The sequence below is a fragment of the Ascidia mentula genome, chromosome 3 (assembly GCF_947561715.1).
Source record: "Ascidia mentula chromosome 3, kaAscMent1.1, whole genome shotgun sequence".
NCBI classification, from domain to species: Eukaryota; Metazoa; Chordata; class Ascidiacea; order Phlebobranchia; family Ascidiidae; genus Ascidia; species Ascidia mentula.
In genome coordinates, this window is record NC_138568.1 from 4,120,520 (window position 1) to 4,140,261 (window position 19,742).

At 39.4% G+C, this 19,742-nt stretch overlaps 3 protein-coding genes across 3 annotated transcripts; 1 reads left to right on the forward strand and 2 right to left on the reverse strand.

Annotated features, from left to right (window-relative positions):
- Nucleotides 1-407: 407 nt before the first annotated feature.
- LOC145894368 (uncharacterized) lies at nt 408-9,144 on the reverse strand. Its single transcript, XM_082982933.1, has 17 exons — nt 9,018-9,144; nt 8,506-8,615; nt 8,092-8,249; nt 7,689-7,782; nt 7,363-7,471; nt 7,100-7,202; nt 6,578-6,777; nt 6,259-6,354; nt 5,953-6,070; nt 4,208-5,790; nt 3,873-3,995; nt 3,576-3,652; nt 2,440-2,655; nt 2,077-2,176; nt 1,615-1,834; nt 1,330-1,457; nt 408-919 (listed from the first exon to the last, which is right to left on the reverse strand). The coding sequence occupies exons 1-17, from the start codon at nt 9,042-9,044 to the stop codon at nt 824-826; spliced, it is 3,558 nt and encodes a 1,185-aa protein (XP_082839059.1). The 5' UTR covers nt 9,045-9,144; the 3' UTR covers nt 408-823.
- Nucleotides 9,145-9,988: 844 nt separating this feature from the next.
- On the forward strand, nt 9,989-16,697 carry LOC145894387 (uncharacterized). Its single transcript, XM_082982958.1, has 9 exons — nt 9,989-10,269; nt 10,801-10,900; nt 10,988-11,044; nt 11,225-11,373; nt 12,698-12,843; nt 13,073-13,439; nt 13,850-14,086; nt 14,699-14,820; nt 15,506-16,697. The coding sequence occupies exons 1-9, from the start codon at nt 10,174-10,176 to the stop codon at nt 15,708-15,710; spliced, it is 1,479 nt and encodes a 492-aa protein (XP_082839084.1). The 5' UTR covers nt 9,989-10,173; the 3' UTR covers nt 15,711-16,697.
- Nucleotides 16,698-17,360: 663 nt separating this feature from the next.
- Nucleotides 17,361-19,442, reverse strand: LOC145894888 (protein KTI12 homolog). Its single transcript, XM_082983556.1, has 4 exons — nt 19,104-19,442; nt 18,645-18,788; nt 18,337-18,539; nt 17,361-18,047 (listed from the first exon to the last, which is right to left on the reverse strand). Exons 1-4 carry the CDS (start codon nt 19,354-19,356, stop codon nt 17,823-17,825), a joined length of 825 nt encoding a protein of 274 aa, XP_082839682.1. The 5' UTR covers nt 19,357-19,442; the 3' UTR covers nt 17,361-17,822.
- Between the last annotated feature and the right edge of the window lie 300 nt (nt 19,443-19,742).

Sequence of the window (19,742 nt, forward strand, 5' to 3'; positions counted from 1 at the left end):
CTAAAAATTTTACGGTGACGACACAGCGGGTCGAAAATGACAAATATATTTGCCGAAGATGTACGGGGAATTTTAAAATTCTTTTTGGTTAGTATTAACTTTATTGTCAAAATACTCGGGCAGTAATCTCAGATTGTTACCTAATAAGTTCTGTTTAAAGTAAAAGCGGAAAACGCAAACGTACATTTTGCCCTATAACGACCTTGTAAATTGTTTGGTCACGCCTGGATGGTGTGTACATAGAAATTGCTAGGACGCCGCATTCTTTGCATTTTGCATTATTGGCAAGGTTACCTTGCCTTGCACCTATAGTTATGCAAAAAGTACAATATAACTCGAAAGAATAGTTAAATCAAGAACATTTATTACATATCAATATAATATAAACATTGTTCATAAACCCTCAGACTTTAAATTTCTCTCACAAATTTACGCAAATTTCCGAAAAATGTACAATTGGTGCGAATGCTTGAAAACGTTTGCAATAATCATTCACAGTGGCAAAAATTAACTCCTTCGGTGCAAAACTGTTTAGATCCAGTAACCAATTACAATTAAATTTTCCAAAATACTGTCGTTACCAGAGTAGCACAGTTTTGGTAATGACGACAATCACAGTGAAAATTTGAAGTAAATGGATTGCGCAAAATGGACCAAAATACCGGTGACAAAAAATTAACTAGGTAAAAACACCACAAAGATGCGCAAAACTGTGAAGTAGTCATAAGTCGGTTGAATACTTTTTTTCTAGCAATAAAAGACACAACAACAAATCGAAAAAGAGCAATTGCATATCGACGGTCGTAAAGAACTAAGTTTGGAACTAATATCTGATGCGGGACCTCTGATAGCGGACGTCTGCCGACACACTGCGTGGTTTGTAGATATTGTGAGGACGGTCCGACTCAGTATAAGCCGCCTACAAAATATAACAACACTGTTGCAAAATGTGCACCTGTTTAAATACGTTTAAATTTTGTTTTAATTTCTTTTATAATATGGCTTGCCCGTAATTTTATAACCAAGATCGGGACCTGCATAATTCATTACGCGTAATGCCGCATTGGCAATGGCAGTGCACGAGTATGCTGTAGAATAGTATAGCACTCGGCCCCACGGAGTAAAAATTTCTGCATCCCATTATCGTTTTTGTTTACCGTATAAGTAGAACAGCATCACATCATGAAATACGTAATACGTTAATGACTTGATTTGACTAGTTCTCTGCCCATCATCACATTAACAGCTAGATCACCACCAAAAACTATGCTTTTTTCAATATTCTAAGCATGCTATAGCAGCAACACCTTTGGTATACGAAAGACTTACGTTAGCGTTAAAGAAGGTTGCGTTGGGGTTGCTTGATACCGCCGTCTCCACCTCCTTTAGTCTTGAGTTAAGACGTTCAAGCGATGCAAGAAGACGTTGTTCTTCCATGGACAGCGTTGACGGCATGACTGAAAAACACAAGAAGTTATCAAATTGCAGTACAAAGCCTGTGATCACAACTCAAAAAATACTTTAAACATGATTTGTTTTGCTTAAAACATGTCACCAGGAATGGAATAGACCAAGAGTTTAACCTAAATTTCTGCCTCACAACAAATTTTAAACCTGGCTTTCCGTTGCTCTGGGCTTCCTTGGTTCTTCGCTGTAGCGAATCCATGGCTTTCATAATCTGCTCCTCGGACAAGTTTTGTTCGGCGAGCGTCTCTGCCAACAGGAATGCGGTCGTGCTGTCAGTCATGCGATCGTTGGCGCCCCCAGTGGTGGAAGGGGACGTGAGAGGAGCGAAGGCACTGGATTTGGGCGAGGGGTACGTAATTACACCTTTCTGAAAGAAACAACAAGAGTCTTTTGTCACAAGAGTGCAATAATAATTCAAATAAAATGTGACAAAACGTAATTTATTTGAATTCCTGATGAAGGTCGGTTGGATAACGACTGAAACGTCGACCGAATAAATTATTTTTGCCAAAAGAGATTAAATTTATTGAACATTATGTCTGGTAGCGTCAGCAACAAAATGTAATTGAATTTATGATTAGGATTTCCCTGACGTGGTCCTTGCAGTACCTGTTCCGGTCTGACGCCTCTTGGCATGAAATGCTTGTTTCTCCTTTGTTGAAGCAGAGCTTGCCGCCTCATGAACGCTCCATACGCATCTGAACCCTGGCTGTAGAAATAAAACCGAAATATAATGCGTGAAAAAAACGCAATCAAATCATCGTCAACATAGTGTATTTTTGTTGCAACAGTATAAAGTTGCTGTAGTTCCTGCACAGGGAGGTACCAGTATGCTGTATATATACCCCAAGCCCCTTCACACTTATATAAAAATTAAATCCCCACTTCCCTCAAAACAACCATGGCCGGAAAACAACAATGGTCGGAAATTTTACACAACCACTATTCACCGCATTAAGTAATCTTACGTACCCATGCTTGGATGAAGCCGCCGCGGCCGAGTTTGGACGGATGAGGCGGCGACCGCGACTACGGGCGATTATACTCTGTTGCTGCGTAATCAAATTCTCACGAGCGAGCAATCCCCCGTCAATGGAGACGATACTAGCTTGCTGCTGCTGAGGTTGGGAAGGCGCACTTTGGGGGGATCCCCACGCGTTTCGTCGTGCTGATGAGGAGCCTCCGAACCTGGAAAGATGGAAAGATTTCAACTGAAAGTGTGTTTCAGTCTTTTCCAACGATAGGTTCGCGCTATAGCATATATTTGTGCAAGGTTTGTAGCTGTACGCGCCTACAAATTTGAAACACATATACTTTTGTGGACAGACAATCAGAAACAAACTTGTTTCGTGGCGTGACTAAGTGAAATTAAATTTCTCAGAAAAAAATAATATAAAAATATACGTGCAACAGTGTAAAGCGTAGCCTAACGGAAGCATTGGTAAAATGTAAAACCCTTTAAATCGACTTATTGCGAGCCCGCAAAAGCAGCAAGAATGCCAGCAAGTACCACGTAACAACGTTTCAAGCGGGTTTTCGAGTGCGCTCGTGCTTCATTTAAATCTTTGATGGGGTTTTGATTGCCAACAACAATTACCAACTTGCACCGGTATCACGTCAAGTCTGCTGGTATATAGTTCAATAAAAATATAGCAAACTGCGTTTGTTACCGAAGATATAATCAGAGTCATAACTACATTAAGCATATGTGTATGTATCGTTCGGACTAATGTACATCTAGGTTGTTTACTGCAATGAGCGATTTAACACACTTGTACAGACAAAGAGAAAAGTTAGTCGGTGGTGCCTAAACGCCATTTGGCAATGAGTACGGTATTTATGCAAAACATACAGGGACTGTTTTACCATAAACAAGTATTTATGTTGCGTACAAGAATGTTGCGAGCGCGGCGCCATGCCCCTGTAATCGAACTTCAAAAGTAATCGAGTATTGCAGACTTAAAAGCGAAGCAATCAGTATTTGAGCTGTATCACGCTCGGCTTCTATTGACAAAACGCGCAGGACAAGCGTGCTGACCCGCCCAGGTAAACAACAAGCCTAAACGCGTCAGCAAAAACCCCGTTAATTAAGGCCTGCGATTGCCTACCTCGTATCGCTGGACGATTTCCTCAGCGTGTTGTATTGGTTCCTGGAATTGGGCCTTTGTGCCAAACATGTTCGGACCTGAAGGAAAGGCAACACATTAACACAAATGTGCAAGGTATTTGACGCTATTATAGGTCGAAGGCATATTTACACTGCAAATATAGGACAGGGGTTAAAGATTCATAAAGTTTACGCTCGCGAAACATGCGTCACAAATACATTGGAACTACGGTGTTTTAGGAACAGAAAACCAGGCAATTGATTACAACAGAATAACATGCTTAATGGTCACACATACTTTGGTCCACAGCCAGTTTATTTCTTCGTCGGTCGGCGTTTTGGTAAGTTGAATTGACGTGTCGGCATCTGATTGGTTCTCGCCGTTCCTCGACTTTTCGGGACTGGTCATGTGTATGGTGACCTTTGCACATCACAAATATTCAACACCACACTTTCCACAAGGAAATTTAAGCCCTATTTTGCGTTGATAATTTCGAAAGTCGTTTCTAGTTAAAGTATAAATATATGTTAAGTGCGTATTACGTTTCATTAAGAAAATACATCATGCGATCAAGTTTCATTCAATTGCACGAGTATAATAGATATTTAGAACCACATGACCAACTCCATTACCTGATTTCCTGATTTGTGCACTACGTTTCCATGGCTCGACGCGGATGGTGATTCTGCAGCAGCAGGAGGCTCAGGAGAACCAGAACTCTTCAGCGTATCCATGGTAACCGTCTCCTCCGGCGCTAACGCCCACGCCACGCGATGTCGTCCTTCGGTCGCCTTTGCTCCATCCTGTTTTACGTTGCTATAAGCGGCATTCGGGATGGAATAGTTGATGGTGGTGGACATTGTGAGCTGCTTTTTCTTTGGAGCAGGAGGAGGGTGCGGCTCCATGGCGACTTCCGACTCCTTTGCTGGCTTCAGCTTTCTTCCGCGAGATCCTTTGGCCGACCCGGTCTTTTTGGCTCCTTTCGGCGACGTCGGTTTAGATTTGCTTCTGGGCACGGGAGCCGATTTGGGACGGGCTGCTTTAACGCCCCCACGTGGCGACACTTGCCTTATGCTAGCCACCGGCAATGAAGCAGCTGCCGGAGCAGGTTTAGCAACAAGTCCACCTTCATTCGAGATGGTTGCAGATGTGCCGTCGTTGTATTGCACCTCGTGCCAACGAACAGACTTGGGTGAAGAGGTGCCATCATCTGTGCGTTGCACCTCGATGCTGTCTTTTACTTCCACTCCATTCAGCCTCGCTTTGAGGTACGGCGTGCCTGTGATGTGATTCACCCACTGCTGCCTGGCAACCGCCGCCGACTGGTAACTGGGATACGGGGAATACCCGGAGTGCGGTCGCCGCCCGTACTTTGACGTCTTCCGCAGGATACTTTTTACGTCTTTCGGCTTCGAGGTCTCGTGCGTCTTTCTGGCCTCGGACGCCGGCTCCTCGCCCGTGAAAGTCACTTTGGCGTGGGCGGACGGCACCGGCAGAGGTGCGGTGTCGGCAAACGCAGTTGGAATCACGATTTTGGGTTGTGACGTAAGCAAGGGGCTCGCAGGAGTTATTGATTTCGCAACAACAGTGGTGGGCTTGTTAGGTTCCGGTAGGGGGCGCTCGAAGTCCTCGTTACCGTAATCAGTACTTATAGGCGTGGCGCTTGTCTTCGTAAAAGACGCCCAACGGTTATTTGTTTCTTCCAGTTGCTCGAGCAAATTCGCGTCCACGCGCGTCGAAACGCTAGTAACGCTGTTGCCTATTATGACATCACGATCGCTGTTGATTTCCCTTTCCGGTTGGGGATGCACCGGACGCGATACCGCGGCCGAGGACGGGCGTTTCAACGGTTGCTTAACCTCATGGTCTGGTTTGGTTGCGCTCCAAGGTCTGTAAGACTTGATGTAAAAGTTTGGAGCAGCACGAGCGGCCTCCTGCGCCACCGAAGCGTGTCTGGTCACGTGGGACGGTTCCGCTTGAGCGACGACGCTTTCCGGCGAGGATACGTATTGGTGTGATTTATATTTGTATGGCAAATCGCCGCCGTCCCCGCCGGGAGTCGAACCATTCACCTCTCGAGTTTGCTGACTTGGGGCTTTTTCCTCGGTCGTTTGGTCGCCGAAGTATCGACGCTGGAAGGAGGTCATGTGACTGAAGACGGGGGAATTACCTGAACTGCTGCTTCCGTGCAGAGAATCCTGGTCGTCAAAGTTGCCTGGAAAGAAGGAACAATAAAATCATTGGTTGAAGGAGGTACTTCGGTTGAAAACATATGCTTTTCCGTCCTATCCACATGCAGTCGCCGTGCTATTTCGTTAGTTATCTGAACACTATACGTGCAATTTTTGAAAGAAAATAAATCAAAACAAAACAATACTTTGAGCATTGGCTGAGGTGTCCTCGTTTATCCTGCTGTAGGAGTCGTAAGGTTGGCGACTCGGTACATCAATACCTGAAGTATGTGAAGCCGAGCCAGAGCGCGGTGCTGTGTATTGCTGTACACAGTACAAAAAGTTACGTTAAGATGTAATGAGACTTAAATGCAACAGCCGCTTACCACAGCGCGATGCCACAGTTTTTTACCATTGTAGCAAATGCGAACATTTACAAAGAAAATTATTGTCATTGGACACAGACAGTTTTAGTAAACAGCTAATGGTGCTGCGAAACCACTGTTTCTTACCGAATTCTTGACGGGAGTTTCAGCTGTAATATGACTTGTTGGGTGTTGTTTTGTTTCGGAATTATGCCACTCGTTATGTGCATTTTCTTCAGATTCCTACAAAAAGCAATTCATTGTATAATAAAAGCATTATCGAAGAGTGAGACATTTAGCAAATCGATATCAGCACTAAACAAACATATTTTATAATTTTGAGCAAATATCTAGACCACGAAACATCTACACAGGCAAGATTTGCAAACACTGTCTTTGGTAACAAGAAAAATGAGAACACAATTGTCCTGTTAGCTTTTATCAACAGTACAGTTCGTTTACCAACCTGACGATCTTGATTGACGAATAGTCTAGACAAGCTGTCGGCCAGCTTGGACACGTCTTTGGTCGGCGTTTGTTGCTGGGGTTCCTGTGTTGTTTCTGGTACGGAATAGTGAGGACCGTACGTACGACCCGACATGATGTCCACGTTCGAATATGCGTAGGACGGGTAGTTTGCATAGGCGGGATAGAAGCTACCTGGAACTGCAACAAAACACATTGTAAAGCTAAACGTGCATTGATATGCGTCGTAAATAAAGCCAGCCCAGAGATCGGCAACCATTAGCATGCAAAGAGGCAATTACACTTTGCAACATTAAACTAAAACATACTCTTGTGGTCTCACAGAGTAGTATCAGAGGGGGTAAGAGAGAGCCATGGGTTTGGTGACGTATGCGCTAGACTAAGTGCCAATGCTCAAATTAAGGATGGTTGAAGACGTCTAACATTATATACAGTCCAATGAACAGTAGTAATGAGTGAAAATGCCGCTTTTTAAAAATATTTATGGTTAGTGTGTTCTCACCTTGCTTATCTTGGGTTTCAGCCTCCAAGCTGTCTGTGTCACTCAAATCCTCATCTTGATCTTGGATGTCGTCCAAGTCTTTTTGGAGTTCTTGCTGAAACTCCTAAAAAGTGACAAATATACTTTAATAAACTTTGCAGTTCCTACTTGTTCTATGACTTGTTCATTTCTGCAATATTGTTTCAATATTTATCAAAACGCAAATCACAATGATTATTTTGCTCATAAGGCAGGAGACAATAAAAAGGTGAGGGTGTACTTACTTGCATAGTGTCTTGTTTGTGTTGTTCAAGCAGCTTCCGCTGTTGCTCATGAACCTCACTTTCAAACATTGACCTTCCATGATTTGTTAATTGTGACGAAGATACAACACTACAAAAAAAAAATGAACAGATTCCATAACAAAACATTCACATTATCTCATTTATTTGTGTAGCTGTACTGTAATGCAGCAGATAGAACGTGAATAAGCATCAGGATATAAGTATTGCAATAAGAATAAGTAATGCAGCGGAATAACTTATTTTCATATTTAAATGAGAAACTAAAACAAAACAATGGAATAATTTAGTATGATTGGAATCGTTACCTGTTTGGGTCTGGTCTATTCTGATATACGATTTCAGTACTTCCACTACGCAGCTGTTGGAGAACATGATCTAGAGAAGGAATCCCCTTTAATCCTGCAAAGATAAATATGCATAAAACATTCATGTCTGTGAAATGAAAGGTGAATATCTTTAAGCCCCAAGTATATAATATTAAATATTTATGTGTGACACAAGCCTTGAATTAAATAATGGTACCACAGCTTGTTTGATAATGAAACTTACTGCATGTATGAGTCCACTCTCAAAAAGTTATTTGGTCTTTCTATCACAACCCAAGCAGTTGCTTTGCTTACATAAATAGCTTCAAAAACACTATAAAGGCTACATATATATAAATAATTAACTGCTACAAATGTAATAGCAGTTCCATGATTGAGTTACCAGATGCAAGTTTGTGTCTTTTCTCCTGTTTCGTTGCAATATGAGATCTCTGATAACGCTCAGTGGCGTCCGTTTGGCGTTGTCTGCGTTTTGAAAGCTCCAAACTCCTCTTGCGCGATTCTCGTTCTTCAGCTAACTTTTTCTTATCTTCCAATGCCCTGTTACAAAGGTCATATTTCTTGGAAAACTTTTAAATTATTTAAAAGAATAGTTCAGAAACAGATATGGTCTTTGCAAAATATATGTGTCTAAAATGAATTGGACATCTATACAGTTGTCTGCTATGATGGGTGTTTGAACTATTTATAGGAATCATGTTCACAACATGGTGCACAATTGACTTTTTGGTTAATTAAATACAGTTTTGTTAATTATATACTTTACAACAGAACATCAGTCTTTTTAAATATTTACTTTCTTCTCCTGTTAGTTTCTTGGGACAAACGCTTTTGTCTTTCCCTTTCAATCCGTCTCTTTTCCAAGTCCTCCTCAGTAACGACCAGGGAGTAGGTTTCATTCCCAACCTAAAAAAACAAACAATGGTTAAAACTCACACATTATCAGAACAATCTTTTTTCAATAGTTTTTTATTCTCTATTTGGCTTCTCAAAAAAGGGGCATTGACTGTTAAGATTGAACATTTACTGCCTGATCAACAAATTTACTTTAAGGGCTTGGTTTTATTGTGGTTCTTTCTGATAAGAGTGAAAGTTTATCTTGGGTAAACATGAACAGTATGCGAAAGGTTGTAAATTAAAAGATTATATGTGGACACAAACTTTATAATCACAGGAAGTTTTTATGTAAGTTTGCTCAGCAATCAGGGAAAAAATTAATACACAGATTCAAGGACAGGACAAATGCTAAAATTTATAAATGACACATTCATAAAGTTTGACAGAAAAGCAATAGATTATGTACCACACCTGTACAGTTTGATTGCCTATGGTCATATTTTGTAGCTTGGTGTTTTCTGTCCTGCATTAGCACCTACATTGCCAGACACACATTATCATCCGATATGTTTAGGTCATATTGGTTTTATATATTTCTGAACAAATAAAAGCATGTTACTAACTGCTCTGACAAGTTAGATAATAGCATTTTAAATTTCAATAGAATATTGACATCTAAAAACATTCATTGTCATGAGTTTACACAAAATTTTCAATTTATCGTTTACTTGATTTACCACAATGTTAAACACAATACTTCGAATTCTTGGTCATGTATCAGTAACATTTACGTTGCCCATAACCTTTAGTATTAACCTACATCACTCTAATTGAAGTAAAGCAAGCGTAACTCCCTCGTATGAAACAACAACACGTGTAAGCGCGAGACAGAGACTGGCAATTTTAAACTGAGCGAACTTGAGAAATTACGACAGCTTTGTTAGCAACAGCACAATCAAAATATACCGTTGCTACGCTCTCTAGCGCTCCACACGACAGCAGTTTTAGGGGTGATTTTAGTTACTTCACGGTAATAAACTGATTCGTATTTTAACTTCGCTGCAAGTAGTATAGAGATTGTATCAATACTGAATTTTTTTTATTTATTTTAGTATTGAAAGATTTCTTTTAACGAAACAAGAACCTCAAACAAATGCTGCTTTTGACCAACATTTGAAATACTGAACTACGAAGTCAAAGCAATTAATAAGTTGGTTGCAGCAAAGTCAAAAATTCTTTCAGCAACAAAATATACTATGTGCCAGGGTTTGACTAAGAATATGTTTACAGTGGTCAAATACTTGCTTTGTTTGTAAATTTTATCGTGGTTGTCACGGGCTCACCTGGCATTAATCATGCATGACACACTGACGCCTAGTTGTTGGTTTTCAGCATTTTGTTCACACGGTCGTCGTACGTTCCGTTTATGGTGTTCTGTTGAACTGCCTTGTTAGACATTATCGCGGTAAAGTTGGTATTTAGATTTATTGTTAATTTAAGAAGCGATTGTACAACAGCTTTCAGATATTATCAGCTTGCTGCACAAGTGTATTTCCTCTCTGTGGTTGTAAACGGATTATGTCTGAAGCCATTGTGGTTGAAGTTTAACCAAATTGATAATTCAAACATGCAAAGTAGCTCAGAAAAGATTGGATCCTCGAGTGGAGAGGATTGGGAAAAGGATCTTGATTGGTTAATTGATGATTCAAGCAAAAAAGAAAAAGTAAGCACTTGTACACAACTTGGAGTTAGCGTATATACATATAAATACTCCAATATGGATTACTTTCTGTCAAAAATGTTACTCTCTTTAAAATTATCTGTTATTTGATGTTTGTCGGTGATAGTGCCAATTTGTTTCATGATTATTGTTCATCTGCTACAAAAAATTTTGATTTGTTGGATGTGTTTGTTAATCCAGGGGTCCACATCAAAAAAATGGTAGTATAATTCATTTATAACCAGTCTAATGCAACAAGAAAATGTTTGGTCATAATTTTTGGATGCTACACATTTCATGCACAAAACATAACAAACATGTTTCACTTTTCATCCAAATACCAATAATTGTCGTAATGCGCATAAAATGATTCAACAAACAATTTATCTTCAGAATAAGTCATGTTTTCTGTAGTGGATCTGCCACAAGGGTGGTCTGTAAAAATATTACGATGACTTATTAATTTATACGGTGCTTGCACATCATCACAACTTTATTGTTAGCATTGTATAACACCGGTGTATTTATTTTTAGAAATCAGATGGAAGCAGTTCTTCATCATCCTCTTCTTCTTCTTCCTCCTCCTCTTCAGATGAAGAGACACAAGAGCAAAAAATAAAGGAAATTATGAAAGGTATTTTTGCTTTTTCTCCTTTTGCTTACATAAACGATGTCATATAGACTTTTGTGTTGATTAATTGAATTTTGCTGCTATTTTTAGATGAAGCAGTTGTTCTTGACCGAAATGAAGCAGCAAGTCCTGTTAAATCGGAGAGTGGTAAGTTTTGAAAAAAAAGGTGTATTTAAAATATTGTAGTTGTAAAAAACTTTATCTTTTTTATGTATTCTCGGAAAATTCAGAGATCAATTGTTATCTATGTGCCTGTAAATACCCGATATGGATTATGATAATATTAACTGGTTTCATCATCTGTTTCATATCATACTTTCATCTCAGATGAGGAGCAAAGAACAACTGATTTTACAACAGATGAGGAAGACAATGAAGACGGTTTAACCTCCAAAACCCGTCCCATCGTTCAGCGAAACACGCAACTAAATGATGCAACAGATGATGAATATGATGTACAAGCAAGACTGCAAAAGGTAAAATGAAAAACATAAAACTAATGTCAAAATTATTTGTTTGTTTTTTGACAAAACTTGCAAATAATGAATCAGACTAAAATTCCAAAGTTGGTCATGCCAAAATAAGTGCAAAATCTTCAGACAACAACTGACACAGTCACAAAAAAGAGTGAAAAGCTGGTAATTAATGATTAATTATCCTATTGTTTCTCGCCCATTAATCCCAAAACGTTTTTGACACAATGTACACAGTCAATTAAAGTTGTAAGTTGCCCACAGACATTTCTGTTTGTACAGCAACAATACAATAGTGTAGTACAAATTCAGACAACACCGTGCAAGGGCTTGTATTTATTTTCACATCTCGGTCTGGCCATTGTCGGCATGCATTGTGTTACCGAATTAGAAACATGAGACAAGCCACACAACAATAAGCAACCAAACACTGCCAAGCTTACTCCTTTGTATTTTCTGTTTTCTTGGAAACACCAACCACTAGTTACTGCCCATAGGCAAAAACACAGGCTTAAGGTAAGCAGGTTGTTTCTTTTGGAAACAAATTTTTGTAAGGTTTTGTTTATTTGATGTTGTTTAGTTCAAGATACTGTATTAGCGACAAAATGGTGTAACTGGTACATGTAAGTTTTTGCATAATATAATGATAATTTGGTGTGATAACATTAATATTATGTACAAAACGGAGGCCAACGCAACTGAACAAAAAACTGAAAACATGTAATTTATTCTGCTTGAATAGTGTTTGGCTGGGCTACAGGGCTGTTGAGGTCGTATATTATATGTCTGTCTAGTGGTTCACACTGTACACAGCAATATTGGCACCATAATTATATCCATATCTCATAAATATTTAATGGGTGGTGTTAAGCAGCACTGTGAATATGACCATATTATATGCTGATTTTGGGGTTCATAATTTTTCTTTCAAATATAATTTAAAAATGAATGTCTTACTATTTTAAACTGTCAGAAGATGTATATAAAATTTATTTGTGACAAAAATTTTAAAATGTACAAAATATTTACTGTTGGAAAAAGTGGTGAAGGCTACAGACCATTCTTGCTGTAAATAAAGTGTTGTCATGCATTTTTTGTCTGGGTGTGCCAGTAATGAGTGATTAGTCAAGCAAGGCATCCTGGTAAACATCCTTAAAATGTCAAGTGAACATAAAAATTGCCCCAATAGGTGCGCCCTTGTTGTATATACAGTATCCTGGTATTTTGGCACGCAAATCTATTGCAAGTCAAATTCAGTTGGCATGAAACTATCGTAAAAGTATGACATGGGAATATTCTGTTGAATTTTTGTGTTGTTGTTTTTCAGGCAAATGCTGAATTGGCGACCGATGATAATTCTGACGCAGATCGTGAAAGAAAGGTTTTGTTCAAGCCTAAGTTAATCGACTTTGAAGCACCCCCAGACGATTATTCATCGTCATCATCATCTTCTGAGGACGAATCGGACATAAAGTAAATGCATTTCATCAGCAACAAAATGTTTATACCAAACAACAGAATTTGTTTAAAATTTTTTTTCTGTTTTTTAGCATGTACCTATAGTTATTTATTGCTTAACTGGTAACAATGTTAAACTGCTAGTGGCCTATCCTTTTTGAGCTCTTAATGTTTTTTAGACATTCTTATTACAATGTAGCCTCATCCAAAAATGCAGCCACAATTAAACTTTTCTCTATGACAGTAAAATTTCGCTTGGCATGGACCAAATGGGCACCGGTGACCACTCGAAGTCGAGTTCTGACGAAATCGTCGAGATCAACGGACAGTTTGTTCGTCGAGATGAGAAAATACTAATTGAACGTGGTGGGAAGTTCGAACTGGTCGAAGCCAGCGAACTCAAGGCAATCCTTCCACCTGTACAGAATGGCAACGGTAACGGTCATTCTGTGGCTTTGGTAGTCAACGATCCTCAATCCAAAGCGCGGCAATCAAGTTTGCCGCCAGTAAACGGCCGACCCAAGTCTGCTCCTGTGAGGTCTTACAAGCCAAGACCGCCTTCATCAAACCGTCCAGTTTCGGCCTCAGAGCCGCAAACTTACAGAAGAAAGGTTGGAAAATGATTTTCTCTGTCGGCAAATACTTTCTGTTGACCGCTTCTCGTTGCCCAAGTTGTTCACTAAAAGGACGCTTGCCTAATAAACAACGTAGTTTATATGTAATGTTACCCGTGTGTCCTATGGCTGGGACAGTGACACAGACTATACATTACGTCATATTGTAGGCAAACCGTATTTCTCAAGCCTGTTGACTCGGTGATTGATTTCCCACAAGCTTTAAGCTCATAGTAAAAGGGAAATACTTTGGTTTGCCGAGAAAATGTTATATTTAACGGCACTGTTTTGGCCATAATTTAACAAGTTTTTTTATATCGACATTTCGTTTAGTTTGTGTTGAGACTTCCTTAATGAGTTATTCATAAGTCACAAAGTTTTGACATTCGAAAAACGTTAATTTTTAGAACGAACGCCCATTTTCCTACTCCCCTGAAATGAAGAAGATCCTGAAGAAGCAGCTGGAAGCAAAGAAGGAAAAAGAAAAAGAAGACGAAAAACGAAGAACTGCGGAGGAGAGGGCAGCTCGCGAAGAGGCTGACGATGCGTGGAGAGCTTGGGTGGAGAGGAAGAACAAGGACATCCGGGAACAGAAGAAGATATATAGGGAAACGGAACAAAAAAAGGAGCTGGCCAATAGGAGGGTGAGGATAATATTTTTTATTGCGCTTTAACCAATGAGATTTTTAAACAAACAAGGTTTCTAAACTTGTTTCTATGAAAAGCAATGTGGAGCCAATAATATGAATTTGTGACCTAAAAGGTCTCATCAGTGCAGCTGGTGTGACTATCAAACGACTTTGCTGATCAAACGGCCAAGCAAAGACTTCCACTTTGTGGTGACTATACAATCACCGTCATCCGTTGGGCGCCAAACTAGGTGCAACCTTACGGAGCAACCAGCTGCACTGATGAGACCTTTTTAGATCGAAACAGTGGCCATCTGTCTGCAGCTTATACACAAATTGTTTCTATGAAGGCTGTCTGTCACACCATTTCGACTCAGTAGGAGTTAATATGTCCAAATCTGCATGTTTTGTACATAAATCCGTTATTCTGACTACGTTCTTCTGTATAAAATAAAACATTGCAAACTTTTGTGTTTTCTTTTGGCGCCAAGATACTCCAATAAGAGATTACACCACAACCATTGTGGCCTGCAATTATTGCACGCCCAGACAGTCTGCTTATTGTCCGGGCAATATTTTTCTGTGGTAATAAACGCCTTTAACTTGGATGTGCTGGATGTTGTTCAGGATCCCAACGAGGCTGAGACAGCTTACAAGGATTGGTGGAGAGCTAAATCAGTGCAGATCAAGCAGGAGCGCTTGTCCTTGCAACAGAGACAGATTGAACAAGACGAAGGCTGGTTTTTGAGGTAATTGAACAACTTCTTTTAATCAAATTTTCTCCGTTGCTGGCTTAGATGACGTTTGGGGTGATTGAATTAGGCATAAAATTATTTCGGACAGTTTTGAAATTTGTGTTCGTCTGATTTGTCTCTTAGATTTACAAATGGTTTTCCGCCGTTGACGAATAGCTAGATACCAAAGACATATGCTGGATAATCTGTTAATCTTTTTCGGGATATGTCCATATGTCATCGTTGGCGTCGCTGCGTTCGCTATATTAAGATTTTAAATCAAATAAACGACATCGCTCATTTTATGCGATATTGATTGTAAATCACGTCAGTGTAGCGTGTTTGTGTATTGTTTAATGGTGCCTGTCTCAGCTACTGCTTTAACGTTTTGAATTTCTGTGTTTTGTGTGAGCATTCAGCTTAAATCACTAAGCTTTTCAACGTACGTTGAACTTTTAGTTCCCAAATCTTATTACACTTGCGAGTCGGTAAAATTTCAAAACAATTTTACAGGCCGATTATTTCATAAAACTTAAGTAAACAAGACAATAGTGGAGAATACCTAATAAAGCAAAAGTATGCTTTTCGCGTCAAAATAATTCCATTTATTGTGAACTGCTTTGGAGGACCTTTAAAGAATGAACACTGCATCAAACCACAACTTGTGCAAATAACTTGCATTTCATCATTTTCTTGACAGAGAGCGCACGGAGTGCAACAAGGCGTACCGCCAGTGGCTCCGCAAAAAGAACGAGGCCTCGCGCAAAGAGCGTGAAATGGAAAAAGCGATGAGAAAAAATTCCCGCCGCGAAGCGAGACAGATGAGGCGAGCTCAGAAACTTCTCGACTCGATTCGTGAAGCTCAACAGATGAAATACGTCGAATATTACGGCTACAGGTTTTAGTTCTCCCCGCTACAGCACTTTTTCCTGCAATACCGCGGTGTCTTACACGCTACAAACGGTGGCTAATATCTGTTTTTGTGCTCACGACTTTGGTTTTCCTACGTGATTTTCGCTTCTAACAACACAATTTTGGATCATGACACACACGTTAAAGACCGAGCGAAGTGTATTTGCACGCTTTTTGACGCAACACACAAAGCTTCCCTGTAAAATACAGCCTACGAAATTAACGCTTAATAAATGCCAATTCGTCCCACAAGAAAAATTCTACATCAAGGCAATACTCGGCCACAAAACCAACACTTTTTTTCGTTCTGAATTTAGTATGTAGGCCTTGCTTCTTTCTTGTTAGGTTTAATTATGACCTAATTCCAAACCATCCGCCTCTGTCGGCTTCGCACTAAACCCGATATGCATCACAACCAAATCACTCACCCTAGTTACTTTCTTCAATCCAGGAGCGTAAACTGCAAGTCATCTTTTGCTTGCGGAACGAACCACACTCGTTAATGCCACATCTAGCGTAACAGCACAAAATTTGCACCTTTTGCGTTGAACCACATCGAAACACAGCATTATGCGCTTACACAACTGACGCTAATTTCCACAATACACTGGAACGCACACATTTCGTCGTATTCCCCACAAAGCGAAATACTTTGGGTCTGAAAACGTGACGGACCGATTAGTCACAAAACTCCCGACGAGAGCTGTATGTTTTTCACGCTTCGCTTTTGATAAATTTCTTGAAGACACAAACTTGTCTAAGTGATTGTCTTACTTTTAGTATTTTGATATTTTTGCTTGTATATACATATAGTGTTTGTATACTCTTTCGATCGTGTTATAGGCGCGCTTTCTTCACGTTTTGAAGGTCACTGTGTCCACTCTGCGTGCTTGTGTTTCTGTAGCATTCGTTTATCTGCTGTCCCTCCCTGTGTATTTGTATTAACACGGTTGTAGCGCGCTAATAAAACTCCTCTGTAATCCAGACCTACTCGTTTGCTCAAAACTTGATAAAAATACATTATAAACGTTCTCATTGAATAGAAGCTTGGTTAAAGGTAATGGTGATGTTGATGCTGCAGGAGGAATGTTCTATAACAGTAGTTCCAACTTTTTGCACTTGCGAACCGGACAAGTTTTAAAACAACTTTTACGGCCCGGTATTATTTTAAGCTAAAATGTAAAACAAAAATTAACATGATTGCAAAATTAAGCACTTAATTGAATTAACGTAAATCAGGTTCTCCAAATATAGAATTCAGTAGTGGAAGGTTTATCCAGGGGCAAATACGTATACAGCACTGCATTGAAAACGTCGATCGTGTCACAGCCCTACAACGAATTTAGACGTATTATCAAAGCTTAGGACACCTGTTTTCATCTGTTCCAATGTATGGCGAACAAATCCCCAGAATAGCACTTTCGGCGAACACCCCGGGAACGTTTTTTACGTTCATCGAACCGTTTCTTGTCCTGCAGATCGAATTCTACAAGGGTTGTGAAATGTTATACTTCCAATTCGTCGAGCGAACCGGCTCGTGAAAGTCGAAACTCCATAGGTCGGTTGAGTTCAATTCACGCAAAATGGAGCAATTGATCGGCGACCGAGTTGCCCACACAGAAATGTTACAAATTTTCGTACCCCAAAGTTTATTGCTGGTCTGGTAATTGTAAAACCATTCACCGAGGGGCATATACAAACACACATGCTTTATAGTTACAAGAAAAATAGCAGCAACGCTAATCGTCCAATATCGCCCCGATGAAACCGAGGCCCTGCAGCGCCAAATGTGACTTAAAATTTCGAATTTAATACAGACACACAATTAGGTGCCCCTATCAAGCATCGATTCCACAACAGCAAGTCCGATTCCATTTACGTATGTTGTAATCAAACTGTTAGCTAAATAAAACGCCATGTGCAAGTATTTGTTAAGTAACAACAAGACAGGGTAATTTGTCGCATGTTAGGCCACGGGCAAAACACAATATACTTTTAAACATATTCCTAATAATTTGATATAAAAACCTCTAAAGACCTGATTCCCAATCAAATGATATTAAATAGTTTGCAAAGAACAAAACAATTGACACAGATTTGTAATGTCACGCCACAGCAGTTGTTAAAAAACTCAAAAAAGTCCTTGGCACGTCTTTAATATTGGCCACAGGGTTTGCTCTTAGGTAAGTAAGGAACTGCTTTCGATGCCTACGCATGTCGGGGATGGAAATGATGTGGTTTATGGTGAAGACTTCATTGCATCCTGGCAATGTTATGGTATCACCAAGGTTTGCAGTTTTCTGTGCAGACAGTAGCGATGCACCGATGCTCTTAAAACAAAATATAGCTTTCGATCACAAAATTGACACTAACAAAAGAATGCCAAAACAAAAAAACATTAAAATTTTGATTAAACTGGTACATTGTTGTAACATATACATGGTGAAGGTAGCAAATCTGGCAAATATTTTATCATATGTTGTACTCTGATCATATTTAACGGTTTTAGTTCAAAGTTCCACGCAATTTCAACAGAAGGTCTGTTTTAATTTGTTCAAAACCACTTTGATTACGCCTGATAAAGTCATACCAAGAAATTAAAATAGCTTTAAAATTCACCTGTAACATTTTGTCTGCCTCGTGAACAAATGTTGGTGACATTAGCGGTGGATTTTGGGTGGACATGTTGGGTTTAGGTGCCTTTGCATTAAAAATGGCATTGCAGATTTTTTCGCAGGGCATATCATCATCCACTTGCACAGTAAACAGTGGTGAATCCCACCTGGCCATTGAGTTTGGTGTCTCAAACCTCATCCACAAGGCTGACAAATATACAAGGATTCATTATATTTCTACAGTATGTTGCATCTTAATTTGTGGTGGAAACAATGAATTGTTTGCACCGCTACTACAGTTTTCCAAGTTACCCTCCAATATTTCATCAGAATATTGCTCTTCCATTTTCTTCAACTGATTGAATTTGTGCATGTTTTCCTTTGATGCAGCGCAATGCACAACACAATATGTAGTCCTCACATACTTAGATACACAATTCAGCTCGTACCTGTAACCTGCAAACAACATTTTGGGAAAAATAATTTGAAAAATTTACAGCTTAATTAATAGAAATAAAATCTAAGAAGGATTATACGCATTGGAGATATAAACCAGGTTTTATTATATATAGCCAAACATAATTTTATGTATTTAATTAAAAGCACCAATATATACATTTATAAAAATACATATAGTCTATTAGCTGAATAAATCAGTCAAAAGTGGAATATTACCTAACACACTCACCATTTTAGTGACTATTCATCATGTCAAAATTAATATGTCAAAAAAATCAAAAACTTTCAGTTGGGTTAGTGTTGCAATATTACCTTTAATGTAGTTCAGAGAATCCACGATTACGATGGTGTCAGTGGTAAGCTCACGTTCAACCCATGATTTCAAAGCACCCCTCGTCGTTACTTCCTTTTTTGAATCCGCATAAACTACGTTTCGATGTAAATTTAAGTCATCAACTAAAACCGTTTTAACATTGGGACGATTTTCAGACAAATAACTAACAAGTTCCTTGGCACGTTTCGTCATGCCGCTCGACGGACAACCGCACATCAAAACCAGGGGCATCACACTTTAGCTACTAGATGCACTGCTTTCAGATATTGTTCTTTCTTGTTTGTTTACAGATTCTTAACTTGATACAAACATGTGTGCCTTCCTGTGCGGCTTTTTGGTAGCGCATAATTTGAAGCCGCCAAAGGAAGACCCGTGGGAACGCCAATTAGCGTTTAAAATATTGGTTGACGAAGAAACCTAAAACTTTTGCCAATGGTTACTTACAAATTATCGTTTTTATCAAAAATTCTCAAAAATAAGGGCACAATTCGAATTAATAGCTTACCAGCGGTGACAGCAATTAGAATTCTATGACGAAAGTAAGCCGATCCGAAACGCAGTTCCGGTACATTTTTTTTTTACTTTTACCCCTGGAAAGTGCACAACCTCACAAGTCT

Coding starts and splice junctions, on each gene's coding strand:
- LOC145894368 (XM_082982933.1), bottom strand. CDS start 9,044: ATGACCATAGGCAATCAAACTGTACAG. Junction 8,250..8,505: donor GAAACTAACAGGAGAAGAAA/GTAAATATTTAA, acceptor CCTTTGTAACAG/GGCATTGGAAGATAAGAAAA. Junction 7,783..8,091: donor AAGACACAAACTTGCATCTG/GTAACTCAATCA, acceptor TTATCTTTGCAG/GATTAAAGGGGATTCCTTCT.
- LOC145894387 (XM_082982958.1), top strand. CDS start 10,174: ATGCAAAGTAGCTCAGAAAAGATTGGATCCTCGAGTGGAGAGGATTGG. Junction 13,440..13,849: donor CGCAAACTTACAGAAGAAAG/GTTGGAAAATGA, acceptor GTTAATTTTTAG/AACGAACGCCCATTTTCCTA. Junction 14,821..15,505: donor GACGAAGGCTGGTTTTTGAG/GTAATTGAACAA, acceptor TTTTCTTGACAG/AGAGCGCACGGAGTGCAACA.
- LOC145894888 (XM_082983556.1), bottom strand. CDS start 19,356: ATGCCCCTGGTTTTGATGTGCGGTTGTCCGTCGAGCGGCATGACGAAA. Junction 18,789..19,103: donor TTCTCTGAACTACATTAAAG/GTAATATTGCAA, acceptor TGTTGTTTGCAG/GTTACAGGTACGAGCTGAAT. Junction 18,048..18,336: donor AGGCAGACAAAATGTTACAG/GTGAATTTTAAA, acceptor TTTTGTTTTAAG/AGCATCGGTGCATCGCTACT.